This window comes from Perca flavescens, chromosome 8 (genome assembly GCF_004354835.1).
Source record: "Perca flavescens isolate YP-PL-M2 chromosome 8, PFLA_1.0, whole genome shotgun sequence".
Classification (NCBI taxonomy): Eukaryota; Metazoa; Chordata; class Actinopteri; order Perciformes; family Percidae; genus Perca; species Perca flavescens.
In genome coordinates, this window is record NC_041338.1 from 13,007,578 (window position 1) to 13,025,791 (window position 18,214).

The 18,214-nt window shown below is 41.5% G+C and overlaps 1 protein-coding gene across 1 annotated transcript in view; it reads right to left on the reverse strand.

The window, feature by feature from the left end:
• Positions 1 to 18,214, reverse strand: part of LOC114560668 (neural-cadherin) — a 100,906-nt gene that overhangs the window by 8,908 nt on the left and 73,784 nt on the right. Inside the window, exons 25-33 of the mRNA XM_028586204.1 lie at positions 17,579 to 17,793; positions 15,694 to 15,821; positions 15,400 to 15,527; positions 13,290 to 13,413; positions 10,252 to 10,435; positions 9,801 to 9,967; positions 7,184 to 7,448; positions 6,357 to 6,540; positions 3,894 to 4,144 (exon numbers count right to left, since the gene is read on the reverse strand). Coding sequence (XP_028442005.1) covers positions 3,894 to 4,144; positions 6,357 to 6,540; positions 7,184 to 7,448; positions 9,801 to 9,967; positions 10,252 to 10,435; positions 13,290 to 13,413; positions 15,400 to 15,527; positions 15,694 to 15,821; positions 17,579 to 17,793 — 1,646 coding nt within the window. The remainder of the gene's footprint in view (positions 1 to 3,893; positions 4,145 to 6,356; positions 6,541 to 7,183; positions 7,449 to 9,800; positions 9,968 to 10,251; positions 10,436 to 13,289; positions 13,414 to 15,399; positions 15,528 to 15,693; positions 15,822 to 17,578; positions 17,794 to 18,214) is intronic.

Here is an 18,214-nt window from a genome sequence, read left to right on the forward strand (position 1 = left end):
TCTTTTTCAGTGAAGGCTCTCAAACTCCCACACCCATGGCTTGCCATTTCAGATTTTACTTTGAAATATTTCGTAAAAACTTTCACTCTCACTTGATTCTTTACTGCACATAACATCATAACTTATGAACTGAACTTTATATTTATATTTCTGCCTTAATCTGGTGCTTTTGTTTTATCTTATTTTTTTTTTTTTACAGTTTGAATTGTTTAATGCCAGCTTTTTTTTTGTTGTTGCCAACAACACAATGCATAAAGTTTAAGTGAATAAATTAATTTGCCCTTCTTTTTTTTATTTGATAAATAGACAATATCTGATAAAAAAACAAAACAGAAACAAGTTTGTTTTCATGACCATACCTGTTATTCAGCCACACTGAGGCTTTGATTTAATATTTTCACTGGTGGGAGCATCTATCATTTATAATGTGCACTAGCCAATGTGTCAATCAAAGGCCACACTTACAACCCCTTCACTTGACTCTGTGCTGTGCAGAATACACGCTGCATTATAGCTGGGAATGTGCTGTGGTTAGTTTTACATTCAGTCAAAAGATATGTCATAAATTATTATTGTTGTAATTCTTTCAAAAAACCTCAAACATTAAAGGGGTGATAGAATGATTATATAGGGTATTTCACACTGTTCCTTAAGGTCTCCTAATGGGGTATGTAACATTGGTTGGGCTGAAAATGGCCTGGTTGATATTTTATTGGCCCTTATGCATCCCTGTGTTTTGGCCTTATTTGTAACAAGAGCTTTTCTTCCAAATATAGTATGCTCATGAATATTTAGATAAGCTGCACGCTGATTGGTTGAGCGAATACCCATACACACACATTAGAGAGGCGTGCTGATTGGTTGAGTGAATCCCCATACACACATATTAGAGACGTGACAAAATCTCATATTCCAGACACTGCAATGTTTCGTTACCAAATTCACTTCTGAGACTTTTTTATGCGAGAAATCAACTATATAAAGCTCAAATATGGGCCGTTTTACGAAAATTGATGGCTAATTGCAAATTTGATAAGACGTGTCGGACTTTAGGAGCTCCACACAGTCTGACGAGAAAGTGGGAGCCTGCTGGGCTCCATACCAAGGGCAAAGTCACCCTTTGTGGATTACTGCACTACCGGGGCTCCGCGGCCGGCTGCCGGCATAACTATAATATATTTACAGTTTGAATTTCATCACGGCACTTATATAACATCTACCCCAAGGTCTTATAAAGCTAACAAAAGCTAACAGTCCGATTTGAATTTAAGGCATTTTTATGAATGTGAGGGGTCTTGTTAGGAGGAGCAGCTAGCTAGCTAGCTATGTGTCCCATTCAATACAATGGGAAAATATTGCGGCTAGCTAGCTACACTTTCGGCATAACTATAGTATATTTACAGTTTGAATTTCGTCACGCCACTTATATAACATCTACCCCAAGGTCTTATAAAGCTAACTGTTGTGTCAGATTTCAATTTAAGGCATTTTTGTGAATGTCAGGGGTCTTGTTAGGAGGAGCAGCTAGCTAGCTAGCTATGTGTCCCATTCAATACAATGGGAAAATATCGCGGCTACCTAGCTACACTTTCAGCATAACTATAGTATATTTACAGTTTGAATTTCGTCATGCCACTTATATAACATCTACCCCAAGGTATTATAAAGCTAAGTGTCAGATTTCAATTTAATGAATTGTTGTGAACACTAGGGGTTTCGTTAGCTGCGACTGTCCCTTCAATCTTATGTGTACAGATTGCGGCTAGTTAGCTTAATTTTCGGCGTAATTAGAGTATATTTACAGTTTGAATTTCGTCACGCCACTTATATAACCTCTACCCCAAGGTCTTATAAAGCTAACAATGGTGTCCGATTTCAATTTTATAAATTTTTGTGAATTTCAGAGGAATTCTAAGAGGTGGCTAGCTAGCTCTCATTGATAGAGCTCCATCCAGCCGCAGGCTCTATCAATGAGACTTGCGGACAAGAGGGGAGCTGCAAATCTCAACTCGGCGGCTCGTTGAGATTTGCCCGTTTTCAGAGGCAGTTTCAAATTGTGAGATTTGCAGAGGAAAGAGGTGTCAATGGGATTTTGAGGTTCTATGTATGTCCTAGTTACCCACTAAACTGTCATTATTCAACTATGAAAAGGTAAAATCGGTTTTGCATTCTATCACCCCTTTAAACGTCTGACCAGGGCTCAAAACCACATTACCACATACAATAGTTAATTTAGAAGACAAAGTCCTCTGTGGGCAACTAGTAGTGGGTGTTTTTTAATCATAGGATGTAAATAGCAAGCTGGTACAATATCCTCCAGCTAGCATGCATTTTAACAAAATTGTTTGTCCAAATTGAAAGTTTTGAGAGGAGAAACAAAAAAAGCCATTTGCTGTTGTTAATGGCTAAAATGTTTTTGCATTTTGGCACTAAATGTTTTCGTAGATTACCCTGTTTGCTAATGTTCTTTTTTTTCTTGCAGGCCACTCGCTGACAAATCTCTGACCACAGGAATCTTGCCTCATGAGTGTCCATGTAATATCGCAATGAGGCAGACCTTAACCTACAGTATACTGTAGCTCACCCTTAGGCTAGAGTTACCTTGGAATGAACTTAATTAAAGTAGGAGACATTCAAAAGCTGTACTTAGTTTGGCAGTTTTTGTTGATGTACAGTGATCCCTGATTAAAGCTTCAAACAGTGTACATAGCACCAAAGTGCACATTTAGGGGGACTTGGGAAAACAGAAATGTACACAGAAATGTGGAAGGAAAGGCAAGAAAAAACCCATCAAGGCAATAAAATGAATGGATGGTGGAAAATAAAATACGTTGGACAGATAAAAAGTAAGGCTGAGAGGGAAATTGACTTCTGAAGTCAGAGCGTAACATTGGAAGAGACAAGGGACAAAGAGGTGATGAGAAATATAGAAAAACACATAAAGAAACTCCCCGATTCTCCGGGGACTTTTACAGCTTCCCAGTGAATCACAAATTAAGCCATACAATGTTTTCCTTCCTGCTTCTCTTCCAGTTTTGTTTCATGTTTCCACCAACCTCCAATGCACAAATCACATTCTGGTACAACTCAAGAGATCAATACGGCTACAAGATATGTGTACTGTATGTAGATTTCACAGAACCAAACCAGTGGAAAACAAATAAAACCGTGGATGTTACAGATAAAAACCAAACATAATGCAAGGAGTGTACCATAAAGATGAGAACTAAGCAAAGTAAAAAAAATAAATAAATACAAGATGAACAACGTGACATCATGACTTCGCGTAAACATACACGCCCACTTTCTTAAGCCATGTGGCGTGTTATCTATACGCATTTTGAGCGCCGTATACAGCGGACGGGTTGGGTTTAGGAAAAGAAGAACTGGTTGGGTTTAGGAAAAGAAGAACCGGTTGGGTTTAGGAAAAGAAGAACAGGGTTGGCTTTAGAAAAAAAAGAAAGCGACGATTGAGTTTAGGAAACATGACACGCAGGACACAAAGGAAACGTGACACGCGGGACAAAATCCCTGGTCTCCTGGGTGAAAGTCCTTTGTTTTACCCATCCATCCCCCCGACCAACCTCCCTACGCAGATTTTCTCCCTTTCATACCACTCACTATGCAAGGTGATGCAAGTCAATGGAGGCCAAACGGTGTTCATAAACATGCTAAAAAGCGAGTATGCGTCTTGATAACACGCCAATAATGGCATACGAATTGGCGTGTCATACATACGCCACTTCATGAGATCAGACTGAGATGAAAGTCGATGAATTGAAGATGAAAAAGGAAGACCGTGGCGGACAAAAACATACAGAGTACATCCGAAGAGATGATGACATGTGTGTTGGGTTACCACAGGTAGAAGAGGACATATTCGCCATAGCTACCTAGAAAGGCCATGACACAGATACTGATGGCGAACATGGAGCTGAGACTGAGGCTGTTGCTGTCCTTGTTGTGGATCATGGCGAGCGTCACCTCGCAGTGGCGTCCCCGGTAGCCCTCGCTGCAGCGGCATGAGTAGCGGGACGGCGAGTGAGGCACACAGGTGCCGTGGCGGCACGGCCGGCTGGCGCACAGCGTGTAGACACACACTTTGCCCAGGGAGCTCTCTTTGGTCATGTGACCTGGAGGGCACCTGTGCGGAGAGGAGACAGTAGTGTGAAGCAAAGACAAGAGACACTTGGGAGGCAGTCAGATAAAAGGAGCACGGAATTCTACAGAGCTATGACACCTAAGCTGACAGTGTAAAAAGAAATCCCTCAGGAGTTACACCTCTGGTATCAGATTCAAAGATATGCTCTTTGAAGGTGTGTGGACCGCGGTTATAAAGAAAAAGAGAAAAGAAACTGAATTGTAAGATTGGCTTTGCAGTAGTAGTCCCACGGTATATTTGTACAAAACATCCCCTGAATACCATTCACCCCTACCCCCTGCTTCTCTCAGTCCTTTGTAACCTGGGGCTGTGCTGCAATCCCATAATATGGATATCCACCTGCAGTAAAAAAAAAGTTCCACGCTGTTTCGGAGTCTTGAAATCACAGCCAGGAGACTCAGTGGTCCTGCAGAGTTTAAAGGGGCAGCCGAGACTGTGAAAGTTGCTGCTGTTATACACCGTTCCCTCAGGCTGACACACACACACACACACACACACACACACACACACACACACACACACACACACACACACACACACACACACACACACACACACAGTCTAACAGGGCCGCCATCTGGTGGACACTTTGATTTCTAGTGTGTTGTGAAACTGATCCGATGCACAAACTGTGGAATGTACTGTAAGTAGTATATCACCTGTATTGATAACTGTATGTTTGATCTTTTCTATGTGCATGTGGCTTCATGAACTGTAACCAATGATTTCATTGCTGTTAATAAATGGTTTACTAATGTTTCATAGATCATTTATATGCTGTTATTGAGCTAACTTTAGGGTTGCTAGTTGCATACATTTAGGTGAATTATCATTAAGAAATACTCAATTCAACTTTCAAGCCTTCAGCCTTCTAGCAAAGGTCAGTAAGTCATATGCAATAATAAATAAATAATACAACAATCCATCCAGTGTGCAGTTGTTAATAAACTGTCAATATATGGATTTAAGTCCGCACGCTCTACAAAAGTCATGATGGAGGGGTATAAAGTACCAGCCCAAAGGATTATTCACAACCTGGCAACCCAAACATTGCTCTTATTAAAGGTCCCATGGAATGGAAATTTCCCTTTATGAGGTTTTTTATTTGGTTTCCTGCCTTTGAGAAAATGAAAGCTAAGATGGGCCAATGTGGAATCCTGCTCCTTATGAGGTCATAAGGAGCAAGGTTACCTCCCCTTTCTCTGCTTTGCCCACCAAGAGAATTTGGCCCACCCATGAGAGAGACATCATGGCTTGCAAACGAGCAAAGTGGCAGTTGGTCAAGGTCACACCCCCACCCTCCACCTTGCCCCCCCCCTCTCTCCTCCTCAATAGCTACAGACACAGAAATGGCACATACTAAGGAAAGCTCATTGTGGGACTGGCTCTAGTGGCTGTAATTCTGCACCAAGGCTGAATTTTGGGAAAGAGACTTCAGATACAGTATTAGGGGACCACTAAGGTCTATATAAAAGCATCCAAAGAGCACCATGTCATAGGACATTTAAATAAGTGGAGTGGTAGAGCATTAGTAAATATTACCAAACATTAATAAAGTTATTAGTTACAGCTTATAAATCATTTCTAAAGATTACCTCTTGAAAGTCCCTTGAAAGTATCTCAGAAAGTTGTACCAAAGTTTATTTGAAAAATAAAAAAAAGACTAACGGTGAAATCATTTGTTGCTGTTTATTTGTCGGCTGTTTTTGAATTGTTTTAGGTCATTACTTGTATTGTAAAGCCCTTTTTATCCGTCATGATTTTCCAGGCTGTTGATATATTGTAGTTTTGGACCAACGCACCTGCAATATGATTTGTCTTCTTTGGATCGTTTCTGTTATAAGTTGCTTTGAAAGCTCATATACATGCTGAGTCCCAGACCTTGTTTATAGCTGGCAAACTATAATAAATAGCATTACACCTAATGGGACAAGTCAAAGTTCAATTCCAAAATATTATATTATTCTATCTACCTGCTGTAGGAAATCCATACTGTACAAGTGCGTGGGTCTTAATGTTGTTTCTTATTACAACTTGCAAGTTGAGTGCTAGCGTTACTAATTTTATTATAAGCAAGGCTGTGGTATGCAGTTTTTGTCTCTGAATGTGTGATTGAGTGTGTACAGAACGTGCCTGCATACTGTCAGGCACCGTTACCACCCTGGGTTATTTATTCTGTATTTATTTACAGCACCTGCACTCGTGGTGTCTCCATAGGTCCACACAGACCAGAGGAGGGGAGCAGTGATGTTTCCCGCAGGCGTCTGAAGAGCAGCCGGCGGAGACGCCCTGCAAAGTGACCACCTGAAGCCCCTTTGAAGGCTGCTCCCGACCCAGAGGGATGGGGCGGCCGTTAAACCTCACATCTCGCAAACAGCCTGGTGTGGAGTGAAAAAAAAAAAAAAAGGGGGAGAAATAAAAATAGTTTACAATGCCAAAAGACACACTAAGACACCAGTCCTCGGGCAAAATCTTTTATGGACACGCATTTACGCCGTGGCAGCGGTGTAAACTCAAACACACAGGCACCTACGCATTGACACACATAAACAGACTCGCTGACACACCTGCAGACCAACGCACACTTGAGCTCTCACACATGCAAACACACAAATAGCCCGAGGCTAAGCTGTCAGCATGGGCTTCTTCATTTTTTTTTGCAGAATATTTTCTCTGCTGGTTAGTTTGCTCACTCTGTGGGAAGCATGAGGTCTAACACATCATTTAAGTAACTCACTTTCTCTCATCTGCTTGAAACTAAGGAATCTTTGGTCCAGGTTGAGAAATGTAGAAGCACTGGTGAGTAGTAAAAAGAACCACTGAATTCTTTATATATCCATTGATTTTAACAGGTATCCAAGTTAACCGGGAAGTCCACTCCTTTGATTATGTGTTTTCCAATTAAACTTTTTACAAATTACATTAATTCACCTCATCCCATGTTTTTTTTCCACTCAAACATGAATTATTCCGTTTCCTCATTCAGTCCAATTAAACTGAAATCCGTAAGCAGCCACCTACCTAGGAAGCTCCGGTTGTGTCCCGAGGGAAAAGAGTTTCCGATCATCACCACAGAGGGGTCAATAATGATCTCCTGACTCCGCCCAGGGGAGGCTGTGACCTCTCGTTGCCCCCCACCTCCGTCCAGTCGCAGGGTGAACACTCTGCCATACCGATCCAGCTCAGCCTCGTGCCACTCTCCGTCACTGACGCGATGGTAGGGCAGGGTCAGGTTGTAGTCTCCATCGCCGAGGTTGTAGAAGACAGCCAGCAGACCCTGAATAACCTGAGATACACAGTGGAGCTTTGCTGATTTGAAATGCAGGCATTCAAACGGGACAAGAAAACCTAAGAAGCAAGAACTAAGACTTTTGCATTGATAAAACCAAAACAAGTTGGACTGTTATGTCATCAATCCAACACTATCTATGTTTGTCAGAATTTCAAGGCTTGGAATGGATGTGTGAATACAAATGTAAAACAGTGTGACACAAATTCTAAACTGACAGACCTGGACTCCTGCCATATTGGGCTGTGTTGATGGGCAAAAAAAAAAAAAAAAAAAGATCTTGTGCATAACAACATCATAAGAAGTAGGCCAGCTCCCGTGGTGAAAGAAAAGGCAGCAAAGGTTGGGCCAGACAAGAAATGTGAGGATTTAACTACCAAGAACAGACTCTCTCTGTGGTGATTGTGAACCTGCCATTTAAAAAAAAGAAAAAGAAAAAAAAAGGCATGAAAATTTCAGTGGTAAAAATTAATTCAGCTATTTTGCAGCTATGATGCTTTGCAGAGCTGCCGTACACTTCGCTGCATGGCAGAAGCCGGAGTGATCCCGAAGGGAAGGGAAACAAGAAGCAACAATTATCTTCAGCAGTTAAGGATGAGCGAACACAATGGACCAAACCAATGAGGAGCTCCCATAACTGCAGCTTGTCCAAAGCTTAATTGGAAACAGTGGGGCAAGATAATTCACATTCAGCCCAGCCTGCATTAACTATTGCTCCCTCAGCATGGGCATCTCAAATGCATCTCCCTCACTGGACACACACACACACACACACACACACACACACACACACACACACACACACACACACACACACACACACACACACACACACTAAAAGCTGACTATGCTCTCTCCAATGCCTCATCCTGCCCTCAAGTCCACAACAAAAGCGAGAAAAGGACAAAGGACTCAATCAATACTCAGGAAAAAATCTGATTATATAAAATATCTGCAGCGCCCCCAGAGATCTACGCAATCACCATTAAGCAGAAAATGTTCAAGTGTATTTCTGAAGTCTGCATTTTTTATAGAACTTTTTCAAACTCAAATCACATAAAAAAAAAAAAGAAAAATAAAGAAAAGGAAAACAGAAAAGGCTATGATTTTACAGTTTTACTATTCTTAAGGGTCACTGGTCTTTGACAAAGTAGTGCATGTCAGTCGCTCCAAAAAAACTCCTTCACAGAATGCATTAGATAAATGTTTTCTTTACAGAGACACCATACTCCTTGGAGAGCTGCATGTTATTTATACCCAGCTAGCCCTTGGTAACCTTTGTGTGAAAGTGTGGTTATTTATTCAGTGTGCACTCTATCCCATATCTACCCTGAAGAAAAAAAAAAGGGGCGAGAGAGACAGCCCTTTAAATTAGGGCTTGTTGTCGGCAAACACACCAGGCTTGAGCTCAAGTGTTTCTAAGAGCTTTGAGACAACCAGGCTGAAAATGCTGCCACCGCAGACAGACATCAGATGTTTTATACAGCTCACCAATTCAGCTCCAGAGAGGATTTCACTGAGAGGCTTCACAGCGAAGCATACAGTAAAGGCCTTTTCCTCTTCCTGTCACAGTGGGACTGCAACAAGGGAAGACGACAACCTTGTTTTTCCTTGTGAAGTGTAAAGACCCAAAGAAGAACAAGAGATGAGGTCGCTGCCTTAAATAACGCTGTCTAACTAATGACAAGTGCAAAGACGAGATGTTTTCAAAGACAGACCAGTGGTGCGGAACATACCATAACGGAGACAGGTTCACTGCGATCAGCTGACCTGTGGAGTTAGCCAAAAGTGACAGTCCTAACAGAGCCATTTACTTCCAGGTGCTGTTTACACCCGGCCTGTCACTCAATGAGATGAAACGCTGGCTTCATATCCGCTCGGGAATGTGTCGGGCAGGAGAGCCATGCGATTATGGAGGTTTGACAAAGCGAGGGAGACTTGTGTGAGCACCACTCCACCCCCAGTTGTGGCAAAGCTAGCAGCATGCACGCAGAGATGACTTTGAGCTCACCACTTGAAGCAAGCTCTCTCAAAACCCTCAAGTTCAGAGCAGGTGATCTGGCCTTCACGTTGAGAGCACTATGCCCCTAAATTACAGAGCACTCAGTTGCAGCAGCCTCTCAACGGCAGCATTCTTCAGACTTACTGAAAGACCTTGTCGTGAACATGCATATGTCAATCACCCAGCCCCCTCAGTATCCACCCATATGTCTCAAACCCTGATATTACTCACTCTCAGCCTGACAAGCATTTACAAAAATCATCGTCCAGGCTCTAATTATCATCTTAAGGCCCACAGACAAGACAATCAGCTGTCAAGGTGGAGGGGAGTGACCGGCCGTGACTCACCTCTAAACGGAGGTATTCGTTCTGCTCCTGGGAAAGCAGGCTGAGGATAACACCGGCGGTGGCACGTGTCCGAACCCCGACCTGGACCCTCGTCTGTCGCGCAGGCAACGACCACAGGAGCTGGAACTGAATGTGGCTCCGCCCATCAAAGGAGAACTCTGGAGCCACTTGTCAATCAAAAACACACAAAGCTTGTTCAATTATTTGAGCTGTCATTTGGGAAATATGCCAAGATATCACAGCCAGACCGTGCTGTTCTGCAAGAGCACTTCATGTAAGGCGAGGTTATCTTCCCACTGCAGCAAAGTGATGTTTTGGAACGCAGAATCTCCCACATGTCCCACTTTAATTGCACACTTTGTGAGGCTTCAAATCCCCAACTCCACTAAGATCTCACTGTTCTTTCCCAGAAAACCTCATGGTTCAATTAAAAGCAAACGTATATGCTCACCTTGATCACACTGAGGCCCCGTGAACCCCGGTTCGCACAGGCAGCTGAAGGAGCCCCACTCGCCGTGACAGCGACCCCTCCTGCCGCAGGAGGACAGTTCTTCCACGTTGGCGCAGTGATCATCAATAAGAGAGCAGCCTGGCACAGTGTTGGAGGACTCAGCTGGGGAACCAAGGTCATATAGCTGATGGAAGAAGGAAAACAACAGGAGAAAAATATGAAGAGGTGAAAAACTCAGTGACGGGAAGTGAATGAAAAAGGTGTCTGTCTCTGTCCTCGCAATAAACATTAGTTGAGTGAATGGAAACGGGATTGCAGGTTGAGAAAGAAAATTATATATTATGATTAAATGTAAGATACTATGAACTGATATCCGATTGCCGAACACAGCAGCAAAAAGACGTACAGAATAAGAGATTAGATAAATAACTAGACTACTGTACACATTATGAAGATGAAAAATAAAAAAATTGCTATACACCATACATATATATATAGTATGACAGTGTATTATAAACACAAATAATCAAAATAATGTCACAAGGTACTTGAGTGGTAATCAATATATGAATGCTCTTGAGAAATGGAATGGACCGGCGGGTAAGTTGTCTTGTGTCTGCAGACAGCAGCGTGCAGTGTAGCAGCACAATGAGGTTAGTGCACTTTTAGTAGCAAAACAAAAGTGTGTGAAGCCTTTCAGTGCAAAGATAACATTTTAACACAGCAGTTGCTAGTTGTATTGCTATTGTGTAGACTTCTACTCCACCACATTTCAGAGGGAAATATTGCACTTTTTAGTCCACGTCTTATTCATTAACAGCTGTTGATAATACTAATTTGCTGACTACAATTTTATAACATTCATTGCTTTGACATCGGGTCGTTTGGCAACAGGTATGATGGTAGTTTCCTTCCACACCTTGGGGTACAAAAGCTGGCATCAAGAAACAGCTGGAAAAGTTGTGTCATCACACCAGCTAGCTGAGGCGCACACTCCTTTAAGATGCGTCCCTTCAGTACATCAGGGCCAGGAGCTATGGTAGTTGCTATGGTAAATGCACTACCTTAACTTTATTGCTTTTAATTGCTTTTATTGCTCCTTTATTCCTTTTTGCTATTCATTTTTTGTATGACACTGTATTTATTGTATGACATTTAGTGTGGACAATTCTGAGTCCTGTCCATCATGGTGTTAAGACACTTCCAGGCATCCCTCACATCTCCCCTGGTGAACATCTCCTCCATTTCTTATAATTAAGCCCTTTTCTGAGATCTTGGACACGTTGTTTGTTTCCTTGAATAAAAGCTAATTCCTTCAAATTTAGACAGTGTTTGAGCTCATCTGTAACCCAAGGCTTGTTATTACCAAATATCTTGACTTGTTTAGATGGAATGACACTGTCTGCACAGAATGATATATAAGAGCAGGTGGACTCATTAAGTCGCCATTGCAGGCTTCAGAGCTCTGTGAGCTCAAAGCGTCCCCTCAGCCTTTCTACAAATTCAACATTCCAGACTTGGATGCTTTTTGTCTGAATCTTCTGTGTTTTTAATTTCTGTCTGTATTTAGGCAGTAGTAATATCACATTATGACCTGACAGACCAAGGGCAGGACGGGGCTTGGATACATATGCACCTGGAATGTTTCCAAAACATAAATCCAGCGTCCTATCCAATGCCGTTGCTGATGTGACATACTGCTCTAATTGGGGGAGTAATGGGGTGACGTCACAGCTGTTGAAATCCCCAAGCAGAAACACGGGCTGACCAGGTGCCCCGGAGACGGCATTGTTGTAGCATTCTGAAATGCGCTCCGATGCAAGTTGATTGTCAGGGCCAGGTACATAAACAAGGATCACAGTTATTTGTTGGAATTCACGGGGTAGATAGTGGGGACGAAACGACACCACCATCATTTCATAGTGGCGAGAGCAGTGCCCCTCACGAACGGTGTAGTTCGTTGCCCACCTGTCATTAACAGCCATGCAAAGACCGCCCCCGACTGATTTCCCCGTTCTCTCCGTGTCCCGATCATAGCGAATGAATGTGAACCCATTAAGGCGTAATGCAGTGTCTACAGACAACCATGTTTCAATGAAACTAAATAAACTTGTGTTTCGAATCAAGCTTAACCAGTGCGGAAAGTTCATCCATCTTATTGTGCAGGGATCGCACATTTGACAGAGTGAAAGCAGGTAATGGTAGCTTACTTCCTCGTCTTCTTAACCTGTTCCTAATTCCTCCTCTTGACCCTCGTTTCCTCCGTATCCTTTTCCTCAACAGGATGTTATTGACTGGCGAGCTTGTAGCTTCAGAAGAGCTTGTAGCTTCAGAAGGTCCGCTCTGGCATGGATGCGTCTCAGTGATTTTTCGATTGAGAAAAATGTATGATTGGTCCCATCAAAACTCTCATAACTTGATGCGGATTGGGTTTTAGCATCTGCAAACGCAGATTTGCAATTGTCCGTATCTCCTACACCCACTGTCACTGTTGGTAGTGTCGGTAAATGACGTATAGTATAATTAAATATATTTTCTATAGCCTTCAATCACGAGTCACTCAAACAAAGGAGCGCCCCGCGTCTCGTTGCCATGGAGAATATGTTATAGATTAAACTAGCAGTATATAAGTAGCTAGCTTTAGCAACACAAAAAAACAACTACAGAACAATATTAAAATGCTGCTTATGCATTTATGCATCACTTATGATAATCCAATAATAAGATACTATTGGCAGATACCATTCTGCTGCTTAATGAGTACCACTAGTAGCGCTGTGGAGCAGTGTTTCTATGAGAGCGTCCCTGTTTTGTTTGTCTAGTGCGCGCACATGAGGATGCACATGCATGGGAATGTGCACACGATACGCATTCCTGCCAGTGGTTTTCCACTAATTCAGGTGGAGGTCCATTTTATTAAACAATTGTGCTGACGTATATACTGCACAAATGGATACTACATAGCAATCTATTCATCTACAGCAGATTTCACAAACGGGCCTCATGGCAATGTGTATTTACTAAACTCCACACAGTACCTTGCTGTCCACGAGAAGGTTCCTTATGCATCCAGTATAGTGTTTGTGCTGCAGCTGTGGGTATTCGTAGGATACATTCTCGTTCACCCCTCCGAGCTGCAATACATGACTTCCATTCAGATACCTGCAAAAGAAAAACAACTCTCAGTATACAGTATGTATGGGTAAATACCGAAAAAGGAAAAAAAAAAAAGGAAAGTGCATCATGTAGGTTCTCAAGGTTAAAATTTAAAACACAGCTCTCGCTATAAAGAAACAGCAGAAGAAAAAGAAAAGGGACACACAAACACCATATAGGCTGTCAAGGTTAAAAATCATGGCTTCATTCTTTTCCTGCCGAGGCTGTCATTGTTGTTACACTTTCTCTGACAACAAATATGACATTCTATTCTTGTTTTTTTCCCCTTATTGTGAAAATAAATGCATAATGGCTAAATTACGTTTGCCTAAAACGATGAAAACACAAACTGGTTCAGCACAGCAACTAAACACAGAATGTTTTTCAATGCAAATTTCAGCTTGTTGACTTGCACATTCCCTGTTTAATGACATGAGTATTTGTATTACCTTATAAGTTGAAACTCAAATACAGTGATCAGGATGAATGGTTCTTTTATGTCTTTTCCTTTTTTTTGAAGTTATTAAAAGAAATAGCAGCGGTAAAGCCCTGATGTACATTGCTAAACTTCATAAACTCACAGCTTAATTACAAAACAAAACAACGAGCACAGTGCCGAGCCCACGATGGGGGGGGAAAACAAACTCAGCTGTGACTATGTACAGAAACATAGTCAGAAAGATTAATTGGCGTTTTAAGAATTATATCTGAGGATTTCATCAGTTTCTTCCCTCCAGACAGGACAGAAATGGAACAGAGGGAGCCTCAAACAGTCTGACTCACCATCTGATTTGATTTGGATAAATTATTCCATGCAGCTAGTACATAAATACCGTTTTAAATACTATTTACTGAACATTAACTGTAAGACTATGTTTGTACGATATACCAGAGGTAGTAGGCACATTACTCTTTTTTCTGTTGAGGGATTATGAGCCATTTTAAATAGGACACTGAAGATGCTCCAACAAGGTTTTGCTATTTGTTATGGCCAACTTTAGAGCTGAAACAATTAATGAAACAATTAAAGAGTCAATTAGTCTTAATTAACACTACATTAAATCGGCATCTATTTGGATTTTCTGTTAATCAGTTGAATTGATTTATCATTTAAAATTCTCTGGCTCAAGCTCCTTATATCTGAGAATTTGCTGCTTACGCCACCTCGGGCTCTAGTAGGAACATTTTATGAAATGAACTGTTAATCAGTTAATTTGAAAAAGAAAAAAAACAATCAATAGACTAATCAAAATTAGGACTTAATTAAAGTGTTATTTTTCAATTTCATAGTTCTACCTCTACTGTTTAGTACTGCTGCTGCTTCATGCAATCTTTCAATCCCAAATGGATAAAACTCGGCTACAACTGTGTGGGTGATACATTTATATAATCTTTACGGCAGTATTACAAATGTTACCAAGCATGCCAGCACATAATAAACTAAATTAAATGTATATATCTTTAAAATGCTACTATTCCTCTAGGGTAGAACAGACATATCCTTTGTGTTCAGTATATGCAGTATACCTTGTTACCACATATATATGGAAATATTGACCTTATTCTTAATTTTTCACTTTTACCACCTTGCAAAATGCTCCCTCTGTGACTGCTAATGCTGCACTCTATACAGAATTGTTTACCCCTGTGGGGACATGGGGCACTAAGACACTGTCCCTATGGGCCAAACATCCTTTTAGATTTAACAACAGTGAAGAGAACAAAACCTTAGAAGATTAATAGTTTGCAACCACAGGGAACTCCAGAAGGACCTGCGGGAGAGGCAGAATTTCTAAACCCTAATTGTTGGCTATAACCATAAACAAAAACATGAAGCCACATTTATTATTCACCTATATCTTCATGTATCCATTATAAAATGTATGTATCCCATGATATGGTACTTACTGGCCTTGCCTTTAGGATTCAGAAGAGCCACTTGGTGTTTATATTGTGTTAGTCAGACTCGATCCATTTAATCATTGATCTTACTTGTTCCTGTTGGGTGTGACCCCGCGGATTTCACAGGATGAGCGGTCCTCTGTCATTGCCCATGAGTCCACGCCTTCCGTCTCCATGACAATCGCACTGGAACATCGATCGAGAGTGAAGCGCACTTCCTTTAAATTGGGGGAGAGGGGAGAAAGGTCATCGCTGCTGCGCATGTGGATGTGTGAGTATATTGTCGCCAGCCAGGCGCTCTCTACAAAATACAGTATTACATTTTAATCCGACATTATATCATACACACACAGGTAGAAAGAGAAGACATGTAAAGGCTCTTACTTTACTGTTGCTCCTCACATCGAGGCGGTGCCAGCGTCTGTCAGTCACCCCAACGTTATTTGTTAACTGCAGGACCAGGGTCCCCGAACCATGGTTCATTTTCACACTGGGTGTTCCACCAATCAACTCTGAGGAAAAGAATGTTCAGAATTAACACAAGCTACTCAGAAATAAATCAGTATCATCATTATTATACCTGAATGAAACATTTTCAACTCACAAAAGGCTCTTAGAGATTTGTAGTATAGAAAAGACAGCTACACTTGCTTGCATTGACAACATGTACTGGCAAGGTCACAAGAAACAATGTGATTGGAAATAGTTACAGTTATATAATAGCTATAGTAGTTAGTAATGCAATAAGAAATCAAAATCAATTAAAGGGTCAGTTCACCCAAATTACTGTTCACAGGGAGCTCTGTGAATTATTCAGACACTGCTTCTGGAATGAGATGTTGCAGCAGATTTTTTTCAAATCTCATTTTTAATGTGGCCCACATTAAAAATGTAATTAACCTTCATTATATTGGGGTGGAGGCATAAATCAAAGAGACAGATATCTCGACACAAAACACCAAAACTTTCTGCATGGCTAGACAGCACAGTGGTAAATGAGAAAATATGTTGTTTTTTTGTATAATTTGGATGAACCAACCCTTTAGGATAAAAAATTATGGAGACAGAAAACTGGAGATTGTATGTACTGTATGTATGTATGTATGTATGTATGTATGTATGTGTGTGTATATAAGTCAATGTGAAATGGTACATGGACTGCATTTAGCGCTATTCCAGTCTTAACGACTACTCAAACAAACACTACAGGCACCATTACCCCATTCCAACCCACCCACACACCAACACACCAACACACACACACACACACACACACACACACACACACACACACACACACACACACACACACACACACACAGGTGGCCAGGCTACCATACAAGGTACCACCTGCTCATAAGATGAAAATTCACAACCTTCCGGTTCGTAGATGAGCGCTCTATCTCCTGAGCCATAGCCACCCTGTAAGTGTGTGATTGCGTGAGAGACTGAGCCCCTTGATAGCTATAGTATAACACGAAATTCATGATTTAGACTGGTTGCTATAGTATCATATTTTATAAATAATAAATGTATATTAGTAATTTATAATAACCCAATACATAATATTTCCAACATTCCTTAATTATTATTATCATCAACCGTATCCTTTGCCACTAACTTCAATAACAAGCAGCAGTGTGTATGCAATGTAGCAATGTATTACTTCTACCATTAATTTTATTTAAAAAGACATGACCAGCCATATTATAAATAAGTAACACAAATCATTACAGTAATGCCAGTGGGTTGCACTGAAATATTAGTCTAATGCAATCGGAAAACTATTTATAAATATATTGCAAGTATGAAGCATAATACCCAGCCATCGCAATAATCATTCAGTTTGATAAAATGTTTTACAACTGTCCTTCACCGAACAGATTCAGGTTTGAGCCTTTCTGTTAACAAGAATAAACCCAGCTGACGTGTCCTTGACGCAGACACGGTTCAGTCTGTTCAGGAGGTGAAGCGCTGCTGTCACACTGAAGCAAGTGGTAAGCAAAAACACCATTCCTTGAGGCACGCGACAAAGTATAGACTTTAAACAGCAAAACTGGGTTGCCTGCGTAGCAGCACATGGTAGAGAGTAGGTGGTAGAGTGAATGCTCATATCCCTCAGCAGTACACTAACGAACAAAATGTGCCTCATATATCTGATTAGCTACCACCCAGTAATTAAACACACAAAATTAAGTTCCAAGTTTTAGAGCAATAAAGGCCCGCAGGTCCCTTGGCACGCATCCAATTATCCAGACTCATTCTTTACCGATGGCCATGTAGTCCTCAGCGTCCCCAGGCAGCAGAGTGGCCAACGGGCCGGCATACAGTAGCAGACCATCTTCTTCCTCTGTCATGAACTCCAGTGAAAGATGGCTATCAAAGCATGGCTTTATGGGGGGGAACCAGGCATAGCCGTTGCCAAGGAAACTAAGTCTTGTCTGCTGACAGTCTGGCCCCTCAAGCTGTGGGGGGCAGTGGCACCTGTAGCACCGAGAGAAAAAAAAGGAAAAGTGAGGAAAATCAAGGCGAAGGGCAGGAAAAGAAACAATCAGTGTCGCTCATTTATGTTTTGTGCTCTGTGAAATCTTCACACTGTCCAATCTCTGAGCGTGGTGACTTTTTCCTCTGGTGGACGTGACAGCCTTGTTGATTCATACAGGAAGAGGTTTTGACTTTGCTCCAATATGCCTGCTGTCCACAGACAGCGTCTTATGAATCAATTGTTTGCGTTTGCAACTAAGCCCTGAATATTCAGTTCTACATTGAATCAATTAGCTATGAACACAACATTACTCCGGTCTATTCTTTATCTGTCACAGCTGCCCGAGCTTAAACCCTCTGGAGACTTTTCCTGCTCGGCACATCACATCTCCTTTGTTAGGGAGATAATTAATTCTATTTC